At 37.7% G+C, this 21,364-nt stretch overlaps 1 protein-coding gene across 18 annotated transcripts in view; it reads right to left on the minus strand.

Moving 5' to 3' along the window:
* Positions 1-21,364, minus strand: part of BCAS3 (BCAS3 microtubule associated cell migration factor) — a 490,554-nt gene that overhangs the window by 218,559 nt on the left and 250,631 nt on the right. For 3 of the 18 annotated variants that reach the window (XM_080677780.1, XM_080677779.1, XM_080677781.1), the window contains one exon: positions 18,686-18,886. The exons of the other annotated variants lie outside the window; for them this stretch is intronic. In XM_080677780.1, coding sequence (XP_080533906.1) covers positions 18,879-18,886 — 8 coding nt within the window. In that variant the 3' untranslated portion in view covers positions 18,686-18,878. Of the gene's footprint in view, positions 1-18,685; positions 18,887-21,364 lie in introns of those variants that run through there. 18 annotated transcript variants of the gene reach the window in all.

Consider the following 21,364-nt stretch of genomic DNA (forward strand, 5'->3'; position numbering starts at 1 on the left):
TTTGCAAGAGACACAAATCTATTCATTAAAGAAGCTGTGTGAACCCCAAATGGGATAGTCCCAAAGAATCCCATGACAAAATCTTGAAGGCAGCCAGAGAAAAATGACACTTCAGCTACAGAGAAAAAAAAACCACTTCAAAAAGCATGGAAGCTAGAAGAAACTTACCCAATGTTTTTTTGAGTATTGAAAGAAAAGAATTGTCAACCCCAAACCCTGTACCCAGAGAAAATATCTTTCAAAAATAAAAGGGAAATCAAGACATTCTTAGATGAACAAAAATGAAAAGAATTTATTGATAGCAGACTGACTCTAAAAGAATGGCTAAAGGAAGTTCTCCTAACAAAAAGAAAATAAAAGGGACTTAGGAATTTTGATAATTCAAAAGAAAGAAAATGTAAACAAAACTTTAGGTAAACAGGTTTCCCTTCTTTTTTTGAGTTTTCTAACTTATGTTTATGATTTAAAGCAAAAATTGTAAACGTCAATGATGTTGCTCGAAATGTTTATAGGGGAAATATTTAAGATAATTATATTATAAACTAGAGGCCCAGTGCACAAATTCGTGCACGGGTGGGGTCTGGCCAACCCAGCCCCAATAGGTGGATTTGGGCTGGGCCTGTCAGGAGGAGGAGACTGTGGGAGGTTGGCTGGCCAGCTCGCCCTGATCGGGGCGTGATCAGGGCCAGGCCAGCTGGTGGGAGGGGCCTCGGGCAATTGGCCAGCAGGCCCCACCCCCGATTGGGGTGGGGGGGCCGATTGGTGGTGGGGCTGGCCGAGAGGAGGGGCTGTGGGTGGTGGGCCATCTGACCCCACCCCCGAATGGGGGGCCGATCGGGGGCCAGAGGCCTGGGGAGGGGCCATGGGTGGTTGGCTTGCCGGCCCTGCCCCTGATCCAAGTGGGGGGGCTGATCAGGGGCAGAGCTGGCTGGGGCCCATCAGGGGCGGGGCCGCCAGGGGGAGAGGCTGCAGGAGGTTGGCCAGCTGGCCCTGCCCCCTATTGGGGTAGGGGATGATCAAGAGTGGGGCTGGCTGGGGAGAGGGGCTGCAGGAGGTTGGCAAGCTGGCCCTGGATCGGGCGGGTTTTCTGGCCACAGTGGGCATCATAGCGACCGGTCGTTCTGGTCGTTACAGCATTCAGGTCACTGGCTTTTTATATATAGATAGGAAGGGTAATGGGAGGAAAGACTTCCCTGAAATTGGTAAAATGACAACACCAAACTGTGATGTTATGAACAATATAATACACCTAGAGCAGTGGTCGGCAAACTCATTAGTCAACAGAGCCAAATATCAACAGTACAACAATTGAAATTTCTTTTGAGAGCCAAATTTTTTAAACTTAAACTTCTTCTAATGCCACTTCTTCAAAATAGACTCGCCCAGGCTGTGGTATTTTGTGGAAGAGCCACACTCAAGGGGCCAAAGAGCCATGTGGCTCGCGAGCCGCAGTTTGCCGACCACTGACTTAGAACAACCATTCCTAACACTATATACAGTGGTATAATAGAAAAAACTATAGATGTATCAACATGGCATTGTATAAAATGTTCAAGAAACCCATAGGAAGGCAAGGGGCAAAAAACAAAGAAATAAAAAACATAGAGAATAGAAAATAAAAAATGAAATGTCTGACATAAGACCTGACATGTAAATAATTATAGTAAAAGTAACTGGTCTACAAACACCAAATAAAAGACAGTTTTGCAGAGAGAATTAAAAACATGACTCTACTATATGCTGTCTATAAGAAAGTCATTTCAAACTTAATATACACAGGTTGAAAGTAAAAAAGTTGGGAAAAAATCTTAAAATCATTGAAAATAGGAAAACTCCTAAAGGTAATGGAAATGGCTAATTAACATTTTTTTCAATGTTCAAGCTCAAAGGCAAATAAATGTTAAACATTTTTTTTACATTTTAAAAATTGAAATATAATTGACATGGTGTTATATTAGTTTTAGATATACAACATAATAACTCAATATATGTATATATTGTGAAGTGATCACCACAATATGTCTAGTTACCATCCATTACCACCTATAGTTACAAATATTTTTTATCATGATGAGAATTTGTAAGGCCTCTCTTAGCAACTTTCAAATTTACAACACATACATTATTGTTAGCTATAGTCACCATGCTGTCCATTACATCCCCAGAACTGACTCATTTTAAAACTGTAAGTTTATACTCTGACCACCTTCACCCATTTCTCCTACTCACCATTGGCAACCACCAGGCTGTTCTCTGTATATATGAGTTCTTTTTCTCTTAAGATTCCAGTTATAAGTGATATCATACGGTATTTGTCTTTGTCTGACTTATTTTACTTGGCATAATGCCCTCAAGGTCTGCCTATGTTGTCACAAGTGGCAGGATTTCCTTCCTTTTAGGGCTGAATAATATTCATACCACATTTTCTTCACTCATCCATCGATGGAGACTTAGGTTGTTTCCATGGCTTGGCTATTGAAAATAATGCTGCAATGGACATGTAGGTGTAGATATATTTTTAAGTTAGTGGTTTTGTTCCCTTTGGATCAATACCTCAAAGTGGCATTGTTGGATCATATGGTAGTTCTATTTTTAATTTTGGGGGGACTTTCAACTGTTTTCCACAGTGTCTGCACCTATTTAAATTCCACAATTCCAATTTACAGTACACTAGGGTTCCCTTTTCTCCACATCCTTGCCAACACTTGTTTTTCTTTTTGATGACAGTAATTCTAACAGGTGTGAGGTGATGTTTCATTGTGGTTTTGATGTGCATTTCCCTGATGATTAGTGATGTTGAACACCTGATCATGTACCTGATGGCCATTTGTACATCTTCTGTGGAAAATGTCTCTTTAGATCCTCTGCTCATTTTTTAATACAATTGTTTTTTACTGCGTTATATGCATTCTTTACATATTGTGGATATTAACTCCTTATCAGATATCTAATTTGCAAATGTTTTCTTCCATTCCATAGGGTTACTTTTCCATTTGATGGTTTCTTTCAGTGTGTAGAACTTTTTTAGTTTGATGTAGTCCCACTTGTTTATTTTTGCTTTTGTTGTTTTGGTATCAAATCCTAAATACCAGAGCCAAGATGAATGTCATAGAGCTTTCTGCCATGTTTTCTTCTAGGAATTTCATGGTTTCAAGACTTTAATTCATTTTGAATTGATTTTTGTGTATATTTAAGATAGAGATCCAATGATCCAAATACCTTTTATTGGAGAAGTTATCCTTTCCCCATTGTATATTCTTGTTTCCTTGTTGTAAATTAATTGACCACATATGTGTGGGTTTATTCCATCGACCTACTTTTCTGCTATATTTTTTTTATTACTGTAGCTCTATAATATAGTTTGAAATTAGGAAGCACGGTGTCTCCAGCTTTTTTCTTCTTCCTCAATATTGCTTTGGCTATTTAGGGTCTTTTGTGGTTCCATATAAATTTTAGAATGGCGTGGTCTATTTCTGTGAAAAATGCCATTGGAATTTTGATAGGGATTGCATTAAATCAGTACATTGCCTTGGGTATTATGAACATTGTAACAGTATTAAATTTTCTAAAACATGAGCTCACAATATCTTTCCATTTGTGTCTTCTTCAACTTCTTTCATCCATGCCTTAGATATTTCATTCTTTTTTATGTAACTATAAATGGGATTGTTTCACTAATTTATCTTTCTGGTAATTTATTAGTGAATAGAAACACAACTGATTTTTGTATATTGACTTTACATTCTACAACCTAACTGAATTTGTTTACCAGTTCTAACAGTATTTTGGGGAGTTTTTAAGGTCTTCTACACATAATATGTCATCTGCAAATAATGACAGGTTTCTTTCTTCATCCTTTCTGGTTAGGATGCCTTTTATTTCTTTGTCTTGACTAACTGCTCCGGCTAGGTCTTCCAGTACTATGTTGAATTGAAGTGGCAAGAGTGGGCATCCTTGTCTTGTTGGTGATATTGGAAGAAAATCCCATTGGGTCGGATGTTAGCTGTGAGCTTATCCTATATGGCCTTTATTATGTTGAGTTATGTTGCTTTATGCCCACTTGGTTGAGAGTTGTTTTAAAAATCGTAAGTGTATGCTGAATTTTGTCAAATGCTTTTTCTGCATCTACTGAGGTGGTCATATAATTTTTATCCTTCATTTTGCTAATGTGGTATACCACATTGATTGATTTGCTGATGTTGAACCATCCTAGCATTCCTGGAATAATCCCACTTGATCATGGTATGTGATCCTTTCATGCATTGTTGAATTTGCTTTGCTAATATTTTATTGAGGATTTTTGCATCTATGTTCATCAGGGACACTGACCTGTTAAGTTTCTTTTCTTGTAGTGTCCTTGTCTGATTTTGGCCTTGTAAGATTAACTTGGAAATGTTCCCTCCTTTTCTATTTTTTGTTAGAGTTTGAGAAGGACTGGTAATAATTCTTCTCTGTGTTTGGAAACACATAAAACAAAAATTTACATATAGGAAATTTATTCTTAATTGGCATGGCAAAAGAAAAAAAATAGAAACCAAAAAGCTTAATAGAAAACCAGACAAATAAATGATTCAGAGAATATAATCATTAAAATATCTGTGTTAAATACCAAAATGTTAAAAGATAATATGTATGGAACAAAAGTAGTTTTTAAATTTTATTTATACATTTTTCTATTTTCAAAAATGTATAGAACAATCATATATATGTAAGCAGGACACACTTTTAAATAAAACACCAATATGTGACAAATGAATTTAACCGAACTTCCCTTACTCCCTTTTTTTCCCAAAGGGGACCAGTGCTGAAGTTCTGCCTTCCTCTTTTCCTGTCTTTTCTCCCCAACACTGAGCAAGAAGTCTAAGAATTCTCTAGGTTTTCCTCTGGAGTCAGCACATCCTGGCTTTCACGGGTCTGGTTTTCTAGCCACACTCCACTTAACTTTTATTAAAAACCTCACAGATGAAACGAGGCTCCTCCTAAGTTTTTCTGTGATCATTTGGTTTAAAGAAATTAAAGGTCTGAGCAAAACAAAGCCCAGGTCCTGGGGTAAACCACGTGGTGGAACACCGGGCGGGTTTGAGGCAGTTTTTCCAAGTGCTATGCCCTGCGGCAGAGTAGTTTTCAATAAACATAAGTAGGAAATATTTAAATAGCACCCAATTTACTTTTTATTCTCATAAAAAGGGAGAGATGAAAGAGCGGAGGTGCTGATATAGCTCCATTAAAAGCCACAGCTGAGGCAACAGCAGAGAGGCAACCCATGGAGGTTACCTGAAGCATGGATCACACAGCTTGTGATGATAAAAAATTCCACAACTTTCCCTCTTCTCAGCTCTGCCTAGATTTATGATAAGCTGGCACCCTATTGAAGGACATAACCTCCTTAGGCCAGGAAATCCTTAAGTTTCTACAGTGGTTCCTTGTCTACCCATCAGAAGCTCATAAGTAAAAGTTCTCTGCTTCAGGGCTGGGCAAAGTTACTTCGATAAGCAAAACATAAGCTAAAAGTTTGAAGCATTATTTTTATGGAGAGGGCAAATATGTTTCATTTCATTAAAGCATTAAGATACCTCGAGGGGGAAATGCTTAAAGTCCTTTAATTAAGGAGGACTAGGTAGGGCAATGCGGAGAATCTCTCACAAGGTGTCAGGTAATACCTGACTTGGCACCCACAACAGAATATAAGTGAATGAGACTGTTCTTGGACCCAATAAATGATGAAGTATGATAGTAAGTGTAGATTGGAAAAGCATAGATCTCAATCTCCCAAGGTTGCTTGCCTTTGCCCTACGTTTTACAAATGAAGCAGTCGAAAAATAGCCTGTGGTATTCTGTCCTTACTTCCATCTTGACTGAGAAGGTTCCTTAAAATAACAGTAGAAAAGTGTGTCTTGGTTACTCCTTGGTCAATAATTTGTCTCCTAGAAGCCTGGAATTATGCTTAGAGCTCTCAACATATCTGCCAACATGAGGGTGCGGGGAGAGGGGTGGGCAGAGGGGGAAAGCAGAGTGGGAGGGAGAATATCAAGCCCACCCAACTCCTGGAAATTTTAAAGAAATGACAAAACTTTCCAAGAGAAATAGTCATTTTGGTAAATGAAACCATTTGTAACTTTAGAGGAGTTTTTTCTTTCCCTCTACCATATCATAAAAAAAGAAAAAAATCCACATGATGCTCTAATAGGCTATAAAGCTCTGGTTTAAAGAAGGGTCAACAGAGCTAAAACCACTAATGTCAGACTTGAAGAAGGAAGAGTGGAGGGCAGGGACGCCCCAACACTTTCATGGTCCCAACAAAAAGTCTCACCCAGGCTAAAAACTATCTGCCAAATGGATGCCAAGGCCAAGTTTTACAGCCACAGTAAAACCTCCTGTGCATATAAGGAGTGTTACAAAAATAATGGCAGAGTCAGCATCCTTGGAAGAGTCTTCCACTTACAGATATAAAAGAGAATTATCAAAATAGAAAGCCAGAGGCTAGGGGGGTGAAACAGAAACAGAAGACATGGAAACAGACACAGAGTGGAAAAGAGGGAGAGAGACAAGGACATAGCAAGACAGAGTCAAAACCCAAGGGAAACAGCCAGCCCTGGCAAACATTTCTTCACCTCTTGTAGTCTGAGAAAACTGTGTGTACATGGAAAAACAAACTATTCTGAGGTCCTTCTTTTTACGTAAGCTTTAAGATAGGCTCAAGAAGTTAATTCCCATTCTTTAGTCCCCACTAAAAACCTTATGAAATGGTTAATTTCAGTTCTGTGTAGAAGTCAACCTATTTCTCATTAAGCCACAGTGATGACTATCTTTCCTTTAAAGGACGGTCAGAGTGACCTTTGCACACTATAAATGTACCCAAACAGCACTGGATCACAGATTTTGGAATCAACAGGGTCTTTAATCATCTTCTCTAACAAACTTACTATAGCAATCTCCTGAGGATCAGAAATTGTCACACTGTCAAAATCTTAAGTGAGAGAACTGAGTGGTAGAGAAGGAGGAGGTGGGATACTAATTGCTGGGATTTAGACCACTGCCTGAAATATCAGAATCTAATCTTTAGGAATATCCTCAAAGAAAATCACATATTAGTTAAGAATAGAAGACCTGGAATTAGATTGCCTGGACTCCAAGCTGGGACCAACCACTTTTCTATTTCCTCAGTTATAAATGAGGACAATCGTATGGCCATGAGGGTGGTCATGAGAAATAAACATAAAGAGAAAAAACAAAAAATTTGAGATATAGTAAAAATTTGAGATATATTATAGTGAAATAAAGTAACAGAAAGTGAACTAACACTTAGTAAGTTCTTATGTACCTGAACTGTGGTCAGAAGCTATGTAAATATTTATTAATTTTCACAACATAGGAGACAGGTGCTTTTATACTCTTCTCAAAGACAAAGAGACTCAAGGTAATCTACCTGGTCAGCTATAGAAATAGAAATCAACCTACAGCCCTAACCGGTTTGGCTCAGTGGATAGAGCGTCCGTCTGCGGACTGAAAGGTCCCAGGTTTGATTCCGGTCAAGGGCATGTACCTTGGTTGCGGGCACATCCCCAGTGTGGGGTGTGCAGGAGGCAGCTGATCAATGTTTCTCTCTCATTGCTGTTTCTAACTCTCTATCCCTCTCCCTTCCTCTCTGTAAAAATCAATAAAAAATATTTATATATAAAAAAAGGAAATCAACCTACATTTGACCACAAGGTCTACGCACTTCTGCTACACACGTGTCTATTCTAAAAATGCATTCATCACATATATATTTTAATAAGGATTTATATAAAAATGTTCATGACAAAGGAATTCATATGGCACTGTCAAAGTGGGAGGTAGTACAATGTAAGGGTCCTTATTCTGGAAAAAAAAAAAAAAGGAAATTAAACCAATACCTTTATCTCATAGGATTTTTGTGAAAACCAGAGAGGATAATGCATGTGAAATGCTTAGCACAATACAATAAGCAATAAAATGTTACCAAAACTCACTTTATTCATTATATGTAAATTTTAATATGCAGCACAGAAATGGTATGGGCTGCATATAGCACAAGATTTAAGAAGAGATGTTAAATATCCTATTTATTTTCTTTTAATTCTATATCTTCCCTAGAGTACACAGTATAGCTGGGTTTCCGTCATAAGTAAGGAAGCACATTAATTCAAAATTATATTAATTTATGTCATGATCACTGTCTCAAAATAATTCTGTGTCAGCCAAGAACATCTAATGTGCATATAGCTATTTTTGTGAATGTTAATGATACTACATTCATTGAGATTCTTTAGTAATTCCTTTTTATTCCTAAAACCATGTTTTAACAAGTCAAAATAAACTGTAGTGTTCATTCTTAAATTTTTTTTTAATATTTTATTGATTTTTTTACAGAGAGGAAGGAAGAGTGATAGATAGTCAGAAACATTGATGAGAGAGAAACATCGATCAGCTGCCTCTTGCACACCTCCTACTGGGGATGTGCCCGCAACCAAGTTACATGCCCTTGACCGGAATCGAACCTGGGACCTTTCAGTCCGCAGGCTGACGCTCTTCCACTGAGCCAAACCGGTTTTGGCTGTAGTGTTCATTCTTGAAACCACAGTGTTAAAGCAAACTACAGTGAAAGTTCCACCATCAATAGCAGGAACTGATAGAAATATCACCCAGAGCCTTTAATTTATTAGTATTTTTATCATATCAACCAAACAAAAGGCAAAATTTAGTTGCCATGTTGCAGATGAAACAACAGAGGCATCAATGAGCCAGTTAGAGACCTCATATGCCCTGGGCATTAATAGACAAGAAAAGCGAAGCGAGAACGTTTCTCTCTTAGGTATACTTTCATATCTAAACTCTGCGTTTTAGGTTTATTGACAACCCAGATCTTATTATTCAGAATTTGAGGTGGAGAGGCATTTCTGAGTAAACTATACAAAACAACAACAGTAATTTTAACATGTGAAACCCAAGTCTGGGGGGATGGGATTCGAACAGCTCTTACAAGTTTTGAAGCAGCTGAGAACTATAAAGAGAACTGCAGTGTACAAAGGTCCACTGGGAATGCCCACTCCTGTTATGCCATGATAGAAGGTCAAGGTGTCAGGTCCATTTAGAACCAGGGCTTTTTTGGCTTCTTCTATGCTTTAATCCATATTTTAAAAAAGCAATAATGAATATTTTAAGAGAAATATAATCACTGTCACCCTCTCCCAGCCCTCAAATATAGAATAAATTGTGAGTTTCAGACACTGGTATTCCTTTAGTTTGCATTTTCTCACAAGCAGATGGAAAAGAAATGTGACCTTGGGCAATTACCATCCTGTAGTGAAAGCCTTTTTTCAGCTTGAGAAAACATTACCTGGTTGAGAGTGGCTTTCCTGCTGAAAATAAATGTTTATTGCTTAAAGGGTAAGAGTCTCCCTGTGAGCTGCAGAGATATCTAGGTGAGCCATGAAGGCAACAGTCTTCAATCATCAAAACCCCGTCAAAGAGGTTTTGTCAGCGGCCCCTTAAAATAGAGGAACCACTTGAGAGTGCTGGTGCTGTCTCTCGTGACTTCTATAATGCACACACATATTGATTATACGATATAAAGAATAAATAGGGATGGTTCCTACGTCAGATCACACCCTGCCACCTGCTGACTGTAAGAACAAAATCAAGGTAGGCTAGTATGGCCAAAAGGCTGTTCAATTTCCTGGAAAAGGTGAAGGTTTCACAGATTCATCTATTTGGTCTACCACCTATTAGCCATCTGACAATAGACAAGTTATTTAACATCCCTTAGCCTCAGTTTCTTCATTTGTATAAACAAACAATAATAACTTGCAATAGTAGCCTGTCAAATTCTGGAAAATTGTGTTAGGTGTTAAAAGGAAAGATTCACTTGTAATACATGCACGTGTTCTAAAAGATGACAGTGAAAAAAAGTCTCCTCACCTCTGCTCCTTAGCCACTCAGTTCCCCGCTTAGGAGGCAACCACTATGTCTACTCAAATGCAAAAATTTGGTTTCAATATTCCATGCTGAAATGTTGAATTCATTAACATTTATTGAGTGCCTATTATGTGTCAGAACCATTCAGGGTGCTGTGGGGAGTACAAAGATGAGTTCACAGTCTAGAATGGGAAATGGTTCCCAACTAACTTTAATATGAGGTGATAAACACAACAGTAAAAGTTTAAGAACAGAGGGGAAAGTAATTAATTTAATCAATGAGGGTGTATAGGAATAAAGAGTAAAATTAGGAACAGGTTTCCAGGCAAATGAAAAGTTTCAGGCACCATACCTACATTCAGTCTCTCTGGCTTAGGCTCTCTGATTCAGGAATCTGGACCCTACGTGGCTATAAAAATACTGCTTAGAGGTATTCACTCCTGGTTAAAATTTTCGGGCATTGGAGGAGTCATCTTGATAAGAGAATATCCAGGGATTACTGTGGATGCTTTAAGTGCCCTCTTCAGAGAGAAACAGAAGGTAAAAGGGTCTTTTCTCTTCCCAGTCATGCAAACATTTTTTATTTGAAAACTATATAAACTCATCTAAAGAAGCGATTACTAACCGAGAGGTTATTAAAGTTTCAAGTGCAACTTTTGGTATTTCCTACAATCTTCACACTGAGCATCTACAGAATAACTGCGGTCTTTCCAACACCAAAATAAGACAGGTTTGAGACTCAAGATACGATGTGCCATTGGGGCTGCCTAGAGCAGCGGTTGCCAACCTTTCTGACCTCACGGATCACCAGTTGGCGACCGCTGCTCCAAAGGTTTCCTTAAACCAGCGGTTGCCAACCTTTTGGACCTCACAGATCACCAGTGGTCTGCGAACCACCAGCGGGCGACCACTGGCCTAGAGCATTAGTACAAGTCACTCAAGTCTTCAACAAAACTTCCTGGCTTCATGGAAGTTAGGTCACATCCCTATATTTCAAAATCCTGGGCCCACGTCTAAGATGGGCTAGGTTAAAAGACAGCCCCAAAGATCCATACAATGATATGTCTGAAAGTTAGCTCTAGGGTGACCAGACAAAAGCAAGTCCATTCCTTTCCGTGGAAGTTTGCCAGACTGGACCACAGATGCCGGAAAGCAGGAATTTGCTACAGTTGATGCTTTATAAAGATAAACCTTAAAACGCAAATTTCCATGCTAGCCTAATGAGACCAAAGTACAATTGAGTTGAGGGTCATAATTCCTTTATTTTTATTATCTGGTTACATCAAAGCTATCAAAGATGAAAAACAGCCCTAGCCAGTTTGGCTCACTGGATAGAGCGTCCGCCTGGGGACTGAAGGGTCCCAGGTTCGATTCCGGTCAAGGGCATGTTCCTTGGTTGCAGGCACATCCCCAGTAGGGTGTGTGCAGGAGGCAGCTGATCGATGCTTCTCTCTCATCGATATTTCTAACTCTCTATCTCTCTCCCTTCCTCTCTGTAAAAAAAAAAAATCAATAAAATATATTTTTAAAAAAGATGAAAAACATACTACTTAAAAATAATAATGCTTTTCTAAATTAACATAAAAGATCATTTGAAATGCTCTGCAAAATAGTCCAACTTCTCACACAGTTTACCAAGGGCCCAAATAAAGGAATAGTGATCGTGAACATAAGGGCAATCCTAAGAAAAGACTCGAGTCTAGGTCAAGATTACGTATTCTAGGTATAAGTGATGGAATGGAGATAGAAAGATGCAACATTATTAAATTTTAATCACTTTATGGTATAAACTTAAAGTGATTTAAGTGTGAAAAGGAAAGATTCACTTCTGTTTGGCAAAGGTAATACATGCACATGTTCTAAAAGATGTGCATGTAACACCTTTATGGTATAAACTTAGTGATTTAAGAACCGCTGCTATAGGTCTTAGGCTCTACAGCAGCGGTTCTCAACCTGTGGGTCGCTAGCAGGGTCGCCTAAGACCATCGGAAAACACAGATATTTACATTACGATTCATAACAGTAGCAAAATTACAGTTATGAAGTAGCAACGAAAATAATTTTATGGTTGGGGGTCACCACAACATGAGGAACTGTATTAAAGGGTCGCGGCATTAGAAAGGTTGAGAACCACTGGTATAAAGCCTTATTTTTATGAGAAATCAACAATGCAACAAATATTGATTATCTGCTGGCAGGCACTAATACCAGGCATGTGGAATACAAAGACAGCCTTGTTCTCAGAGAGCCCTCTATTACAAGGCACTACTTTCCCCCTCTTTATCAAAGCATCCTGCCTATAGGGTAACCCAACGATAATGCCATCCAGAGGTCTCTTAAGCCGAGCAGTGACAGCCCAATCAGGATCCATATCAACTGTCAAATCACTTTATGCCTGCAGTTTTACTATTTTCAGGTGGCAAATTAAGGTCGGTCAAAATACACATAAATGCAGTGGTAAAAGTGGTGACTTAAGAATTGCTACCTGTGTCATCTCCTTCTACTCACTCTTGCCCCTGGAACATGGATGCCATTGGTATCTGCTTACCCCATTTCTTTTCTCAGCATACATCTAGCTGCAGGAAAAGATCAAACTCAAAATGTATTATTATTTAAGCTGCACTTCAAATCCAGGTATTTGGATCAATGAAAATAAATTCTATTTTGGTATTCAAAAAATCCCAATCAGAAGCTGATAACATTCAAGCCACAACTTTCACAGGATAGCGTCAGAGGTGAGATATAGACTTCATCACCCCAAATCTTAAAGATACAATGTTCTAATCCTATAAGAATAGCCTATTCTGTGATTATGATGATAGCCTTCAAAATACTGCCAAGTATAGAAAGAGGTTTGACAAAGCCTCTATTTTTCTTCTGTCCATTCACAACGTAGCCCCAAAGTTCTGGAGATAAGCATTTTCTGTAACAACGAGCCACCTTTATAACATCCAGATAATTATAGGTTCGGGCCATGAACTCTAGACCATATTGATTACATCTCTATGCAAAAAGGACCCTCCAGCGCTGTTTGTATCCACTCTAACAGGGGCAGCTTTTAAGTATCTGTGACACTAAGAATTTTCAGTCCTATCAATGCCACAAATGGGAAGCCAGTGACCAGTCAGGCCTGTCAGCTGTTGCCTGAAGCAGTAGGGACAAGCTGGGAATTCATCATACTGGAACTTCATCTGCCAGCCGCATTCACACATTTTCACCACCTGAATAGTTGATTCTCTTCAACTCCCATGCACCTCATTTCAGCATACAGTGCCTTGAAATGAATATTTGATCAGCCAGGGTAAAAAGAGGTTTGGACTTCTCTGAGGTGTCACCATAATGCACTGTAAGTAATTCTAAGTATCAGGAGCGAGGTGTCTTAGGACCCACTCTTTGCATATTTCTGAAATGGACCTGTGATTAAATTAAATGTGATTAAATGAGATGAGCCATGTGAAAACACCTAGCACAGTGTTGGGCACTTAGATGTTTATCAATAAATATTGGTTTCCCATATCTTTTACCTTTTTTTTCTTAAAATAAATATCCTGAAGATTCTTTTATATATATATATAGATAGATATTTTTATTTTTATTGATTTCTGAGAGGAAGGGAGAGGGAGAGAGAAACATCAATTATGAGAGAGCATCATATGGCTGCCTCCTGCATACCCGCTACTGGGGATGGAGACCGCAACCTGTGCATGTGCCCTTAACTGGAATTGAACCCGGGACCCTTCAGTCCACAGGCCAACGCTCTATCCACTGAGCCAAACCAGCTAAGGACCTGAAGATTCTTCATAGGTCATTGGGAGACAGGGTTCTCATACTGCCAAAGAAACTTAAAAATCATGCTAATTTTGTCGAAGCTCCAAATCCTCACCCAAATATGAACCTAACAAAGAAAACAAAGTCTTGTTAAAATTGCTTCATGCTTTTTGGATTTCAGCAGTTAGACTCTGATATGCCTAGGTAAGGTTTTCATAGTATTTATCCTAATTGGGGTACACTGACTTTGTTGAAACTCTGAGTTGATATCTTTAATTAATGTTGGAAATTCTCAGTCCTTTTCTTTTGCCCTCTTCTCTCCATCTTGTCATCCATGTGTAACAATTACACATGTTAGTTTAATATTAACCCTCACACTCCTCAAACTGAGTTCTATTTTATTTCATTATTTTCTTCTGCCTCTGCTTTAGCTTTGCTAAATTTTGACTCGTTTTTTGAGTCTCTGATCCTTCCTCCTCTGCATTCAGTAAGCTGTTAAGCCCATTCACTGATTTATTTAAGATATTTTTTTCAGGTGTAGAATGTCAATTTGGTTCTTTTAACGATTTTGCAATTTTTTTCTCATTCCAGTAAAGAAATGATACAATATAAGAATGTAGGGGTTCTAATATAAGAATGATATAATAAAAAAATGTAGGTTTTCATTACATGTAATATACATATCAAACATACTATATCTAACACACTATTTAATAGTGAAATATTAAACACTTTTCTCTAAGATTAAGATGATAAGAATGTTCGATGTCATTATTTCTAGTCAACATCGCAATAGAAGTCTAAGCAACTATAAGGGGTAAAAAAATAAAAGATATAAAGATCGAAAAGAAATAAAACAATCTTTATTTGCAGATAACATAATTGCATAGTAGAAAATTCAAAGGAATCTACCAGAATTAATACATGAATTTAGAAAGGCTTCTAGACACAAGTTCAACCTGCAAAAAATACTGTATTCTATATACTATAAAAAACCAGAAAGATGAAATAAAACACTATATTAGAATCAAAACATCAAATAATTGAAAAAAATTGTACAAAATGTGTTTCAGACTTCTACATCAAAACTTAATATTAGGAGAAATTAAAGGAAAATAGATAAATAAATGGATAGCTATAAAAGGTTCATGCATTGGCATATTTAATTATGTCAATCCTTCCAAATTTCATTTACAAATTCAATGAAATTATAATCAAATATTTAAATTTCTGTAGAGATGAATATATATGTCATATATATGTGTATGTGTGTGAGGGGGTATATATCAATGATTTTCAAACCTGTTTTTGAATCAGGATCCCTTTCTACTCTTAAAAACTTAAAGTTCCAACGAGCTTTGGTTTATGTGCATTTTACCTATCAACATTGGGAACGTTTATTTTCAACTCATTGAAAAACAGTAAGAAACTCACTCAGCATTAATACTAGTATAAATGCCATTTTTACTTCTGGAGTAGAAAACTGTAATAGACAGGCAGATTCTCACATCAGCCTATGCATTCCATCTGTTGCGATATGCGGTTCTGGTGAAGTATGTGAGGACAAGTTGACTTCCCTCAAAAATTTAACTGCAAAAGGGTGGAGCTAATTCAGATTCTGAACCTTTTCATGTTCTGGGGCTATTTTTCTTTAATATGACACGTTAACAAGTTAGTTCCAGTGATATCTGAGACCATATCAATTAACTTTTGTCCTCTCTTACATTAAAATCCCTTTTCCTATCTTACCTTGGAATGAGTCCATTACCCATACATAATTTTGTAATATCATAAAATTGGTCATTTGGAAAATATTGCAGATCTTCCAAATCCTCATTTATTTTACCAGAGGATATAAAAATGTCACTGTAGTTGATATCAGCACCTATCTCATCAGAGATGTCTTTAAATATAAGAAACTTGCAATGTAGACAGTGGTGGATACAGGTGAATATATGGTTTTCAAATTTGTAACTTCCAATTAAAGACTGCAATTTTATCATTGTTAATAAACATGCCAGCTCTTTTCTTTGAAGTGTCTCGCTTACTTTATTTTTGAGGAAATGTCTGCCAAATACCCATGTCTGAATAAGGTTTGTCAGTTGTTCTTTGAAGTAAGATGGTTGCTAGGTTCAATCCACAACCGTCATTCAATTGCATCTCCTCAGGACATCTATCTTGCAATGTGATATACAGAATATTAAAAAGAAGTACACAAGCAACAAAATTTAATAGAATTAGTTTATTAAAATTAAAAAATTTTAATATAATAAATGTAGTAATTTTTATTGTGTCAAAGGCATTCCTAAGTAATTATGGCCTTTTTTTTTCTTTTATGTGTGAGTAGGTAGCATCAGCCACAGTATAGTTTGCTGACACTGCTTTTACTATGCTAAGATTCCATCAGTTTTACCTACCGTTGCTACTGTGCCATCAGTACTAAATGTCAACACAGTATTTTTAAAAAGGCAAATATGACTTCATATTATTATAAAACTAGTTTTTGCACATAGACTGCTTGAAAGTGTCTTGGGGAGCACACCAAGAACCACTCGTATATATGTACATATACATGTGTATGGGAATGTGAAGAACCTACAACAGCCAAGATATACATGAAAAGCAAAAGTGGAGACATTAAACTGTCAGGTTTCAAAACTTACTAAAAAACTACAGGAGTTAAAATAGTATGATAATGGTGCAAAGACAGAACATAAATCAATAAAACATAATAGAGAATCCAGAAAAAAATATGATTTTTTTTTTAAGGCATTACTGAAACGCATTGAGGAAAAGGCATGGCTTTTTGATAAACGGTGCTGGAGCAACTGGTTATCTGTACGGAAGAAACCAACCCTTGATCCTGGCCTCATTTCAGAATAAAAGATAATTTGAAAAGGATCATAGACATAAATACAAAGGCCAAAACTATACAATTACTAAAGAAAAGCATCACTTCAAGACCAGGAGAAAGGGAAACTTTTTTTCTGTGCAAAACATAAAAGGAAAAAGCAATGGAAAAATTGTACTTCTTCTTGTCAAAAACAAGTGAAAAGGCAATAGAATGAAAGGAAATCTTTTCAAAATATCTGACAAAAGTCTTGCATCCAGAATATTTAAACACCTGAAGTCCAATATAAACAGACCCAATAAAAATTAGTGGAAGACCTCAAAAGGTCATTACAAAAGAAGCCATTCAAATGAGCAGCGGGCGTGCAGGGCAGGGTAAAAGTGGGTGTGCAGATGTTCGTTGGGAAAATGATACAATAATTAATAAGCAATAACAAAATAATAAACTGTGCTTTTAAACTCAGAGAAAGGCAAATTAAAATCACAGTTTATGTTCACCAGAATAGCTTGCACATTGCTATTCAGAGGGAAAACTGGCATCGTAATTTGGAATACTTTCTTGACAGTTCTTAATGAAGCTAAACACAAGCCTACCTTGTGAGACAACAAGTCCAGTCCTAGGTATACGCCTCAAAGATATGACTGCATATGTCCAAAAAAAAAAAAAGGACTTGTACAGGAAAGTTTAAAGCAGCTTTATTCATAATAAGCCTGAAACGGAAAATAATAGGATAATGGATACATAAACTGTGTTATACTCATACTATACTGCAATATTTTAAGAAATGAGCCAGTGACACGTGTAACACCTGGATGAGTCTCAAAAGCATTAAGTTGAGTAAAAGAAGACAGACACAAATTAGTATTACAGAATGATTTCATTTACATGAAGTTCAACACAGACAAAGCTAATCTGATGATGAAAGTCAGAGGGGTAATCTCTAAATCAAAGGCAGTATTGGCTGCAAGAGGCAGAAGGGAACTTCCTGGGAAAATAAAGATATCCTAATTTTGATCTGAGTGGTGATTACATGGGTATAAAATGCAAGCTGTATGATTAAGATACATGCATGTTTGTTATATGTAAATACATCCTAATTTTCAAAAATTCTTCCAATGTGAGCCCTGGACGGGTGGCTCAGTTGGTCGTAGTGTTGCCCGCACACCAAAAGGTTACAGGTTCCACCCCCGGCCAGGATGCGTATGGGAGGCAACCAATCTCAATCTCAACCTCTCTCCCTCTCTTTCTCTCTCTCTCTCCCCCCCACCCCCACCTTCCTCTCTCTCCAAAAGTCAGTGGAAACATATTCTCAGGTGAAGATTAAAAAGAATACAGTAAAATTCTTCAAAGGTGAGCCAAAGTACAAACTTAACAATTTTTTTAAGCTGGAAGGGAATTTGGAAATAAGCTACTTTGATTCCTCATTTTATGGAAGAAAGCCTTGGGTTTTGAAGCAATATGCCAAGTACATAGTTACAGGCAGAGCTAAGACTAGAACCAACAATTCTTTCCACTATACTTAGCTTCCAAAACAAAACTTTTCCCAGGAACAATTATTTTCCCTTTGATTATTTGCTTTAGCTTTTCTCTGACAGATTTCAACAATATCCAGGGGAATGCCATGAGCTCTGGTTCCGCCGAGTTGCCCGGGTGAGGTCCCAGGCTGCTTTTTAATTGCTCTCGGGGCTTCCATATTCAATGGAGAGAGGCTCTTTTGTTTGTTTCTAAGTTTATAGATGACACCTAGAAGCCCAAGCCTCTCAGGCTCTTGGACACAATTTAAAATAGTGTGGCACTAACAGTTTGACACTAATGTCACTAAGACAAATGGAATTCCCGGTTCAGACTTAAACAAATTCTAATACTGCCCCTAATATTGTCCCTTTGCCACCACAGTCTCAGGCAACAGACTACATAAACAGTCCAGCCTTGTATTAAAGATGTAGGAATAAGGGTACAAAAGGAGAAAAGTTGGGTCTTTTAGCCAAAAAGCCCCATGTAAATATGTGGTGCCATGGTGTATCAACAGTGGGGAGAATGCCACCAATTCCCTAGGAAAGTGCTTAGGAGAGACTTAAAGTCATGACAGGCTCTTGGTGCTTGCAATAGAGAAAGCAAAGGCGCGGTTTTAGTGGACACAAAGATTTATTCAGAGAAGCAATGTGTCATCAAAAAAAACAAACAAAAAAAAAAAAACCCACAACTTTCCCAACAGCTTCTTCTACTTCTGTTTACAGTTTCTTCATCTTCAAGTGGGGCAATCATTTGTTTCTTAATTGTGCTGAGCTAAATTTTTCCACACTGTTAACTTGCATTTCATCTTCTAACATCCTATAAATATTAGAAAGAAGAATAGAGGAATATTTAAATCAGAAGGAGAGAGATGTGGCCCAGCCCTATCCTGGTAGGCTCATCAGGTCTTTTCTCTATGTTCTTAATCTCTAAAACTTATTTTTTATTTGATACAGACCACAGGTGTTCATTAGAGTAGAGGTGAAATAATGCATAAACTTCCTCATTTCTACTAAAAATGCCAAACTTTATGTGCGAATTTGTTTACTAGCTGTTTCAACTATAGATAGTGTCCAGGTAAAATTACTGACCTCCTTTCCCCCCATACGAGGGACTATTCACAAGTGAGGACTAAGCCTTCTTTTAATTTCACCCTCATCCATAATCCTCTTACCGATCCCACATCGGCTCTGAATACACAAGGTACAAGAATGCTTGCAGTTTTCGACACCTTACAATCACAAAGACTATCTGGAACTCGATTAAATGAATACCAAATCATTTACTCAAAGAAATATTCCAGTATTTCTACAAAACTTAATGTCATTTATAACTGGAAATTATTTTAGGCAATAATTTGAACACATCCCTGCCAAAAAAAGGGGGGGGGGGTTTGAAACAAATTTTTGCACAGGAAACCTTAAATTCTTTTTACAGATACAGAAGAATGGCTAGGTACTTAAACATAACTTGTTGAAGGTTTCAGCCACAGTTCAAGGCCATGAATATAATGTCATGGCTTTTGTCACTCAGCTTCAGTTTTAGAGTCACCGAGCTCAGTGGCCTCACCCAGGTTGACTTGAGGAATGGTGTTTCTTAAAAATCTCTTTGCTCCTTACCACCACCATCTCGTGTCTCTGAGGGCTCTAAGATAAAGTGGCTAAGTTTGTCTGCCTCGGGTTGGAATGTCGACTGTGAATACAATGCAATATAACTGTTAGAAATATTCCCCGTGCCCATCAGTAAAGTCTGTATGGTGGAAGCATACCTCTTGTGAGAACATCCTTCCGGCAGGGATTTCAGTCCTGAATAACCCCCTTGTTGCCTGCTCTATCGACTTCTCTAATAAGTATTATTTGTTTTATTCAAGGTATGAGGCACTGAATGCCAAAAACATAAAGCAGGGGGAAAGAACTATTATAAAATCAATCAAATGAAACCAATTTGGATTTTTAAGTCTATCATTTTCTTCAATAAACAAATTATTTTGATACTGGGCAAAACTGCATGCTGGAAAACTATCTCCTGAATTAACTTCATAGCAGTTACTTAGATTCCTTCAGTTGCACAATGAAAATAACATTTCTCTTGAGTCAAGAACAGGAACAAATACCAGGTCGGCACCTCTGTCCCTATGTATTGAAACGCTGGATGTAGCACGAGACACCTTATGTGACCGAGTCTGCACTAAAGGGTAAGAAGTCATTTTACTTATCTGTCACAATGTTCCTTCTCCTGCTCTCACCTTCCTCAGGACTACACTTACATGCTGCTCCCACCACTTCTAACCACACTTTTCTCCATGGAATGCTTACTTCAGTAGAATTTGACAAAGATGTCTGCTTTTCATATGAGCCACGAATAAGTCTGTTTTTGTTGTGTTGTGTTTTTTTTTATCTCAGTTGCTTTGATTTCTTTCTTGGTAAACACCAACTTCCATAGCAAAACTACAGATCAGGACAAGCAGACTTCAGATAAACTAGTTCTTTCTAGGTTCTCTGTGTGGATGACTCAAAAGCAACCAGAGTTATTATTAAGTTATCCAACGGGGACAGCCTTACAAGGCTCAGAACAAGAGCATCCGTCACCAACGTGGGAACAAAGTTTCCACAGGACACAGAACTACCTGTCCATTTTCGCGTCAGGGGCCCTACACCTATGTAGGACACGTGTTATAAAGGACCAATAATGGAAGAAACTCTCAGGTACCTAACCAATAGGAATGTACAGAGAAATAAAATGGTAAGTAATCCAGGAGGTACTTTGTCTAGAAATACTGTCTACAACTCAGAGACAGTGATATCAGTTAGTTGGACACGGGAAAATGGAGCAGTTCTTTCAAATTCTGTTTGTTCTGGGTAGCTTGTGTGTAATGATAAGATCCTATCACGTCCATTTCCAGCATGGTCTTCTCCTTAGTCAAGAAGGGAACACCTCACATTCATCTAAGTGCAAAACCTCAGGTAGGGCAGTGTCTTCTGAATCACCAAGATCAGATGAAGCACATTATGGAATAACACTCCTCAGTTATAAATCTGCTGAGTCTAAATCAGACATATTTCTATAGGGACAATGAGCAGCTGGTTCAGAGGTATCTAAAGGCTAGAGTTTACGCTATGCCTCAGTCACCTAAGTTAACGTAAAACCGTATGTTTTAGGAATGTGTTCCATGGGAAGCAGTGAAGCACATATACACTAGATAATCAAGAAATTTGTTGGGGGAAATATTTCATAGCAAAAGTGCCACAACTCTGATGATCCCTTTTAGTTTCAACAGAATAACGTGACGAGTGTAAT

Source organism: Plecotus auritus (genome assembly GCF_963455305.1).
Source record: "Plecotus auritus genome assembly, chromosome: 7".
NCBI lineage: Eukaryota > Metazoa > Chordata > Mammalia > Chiroptera > Vespertilionidae > Plecotus > Plecotus auritus.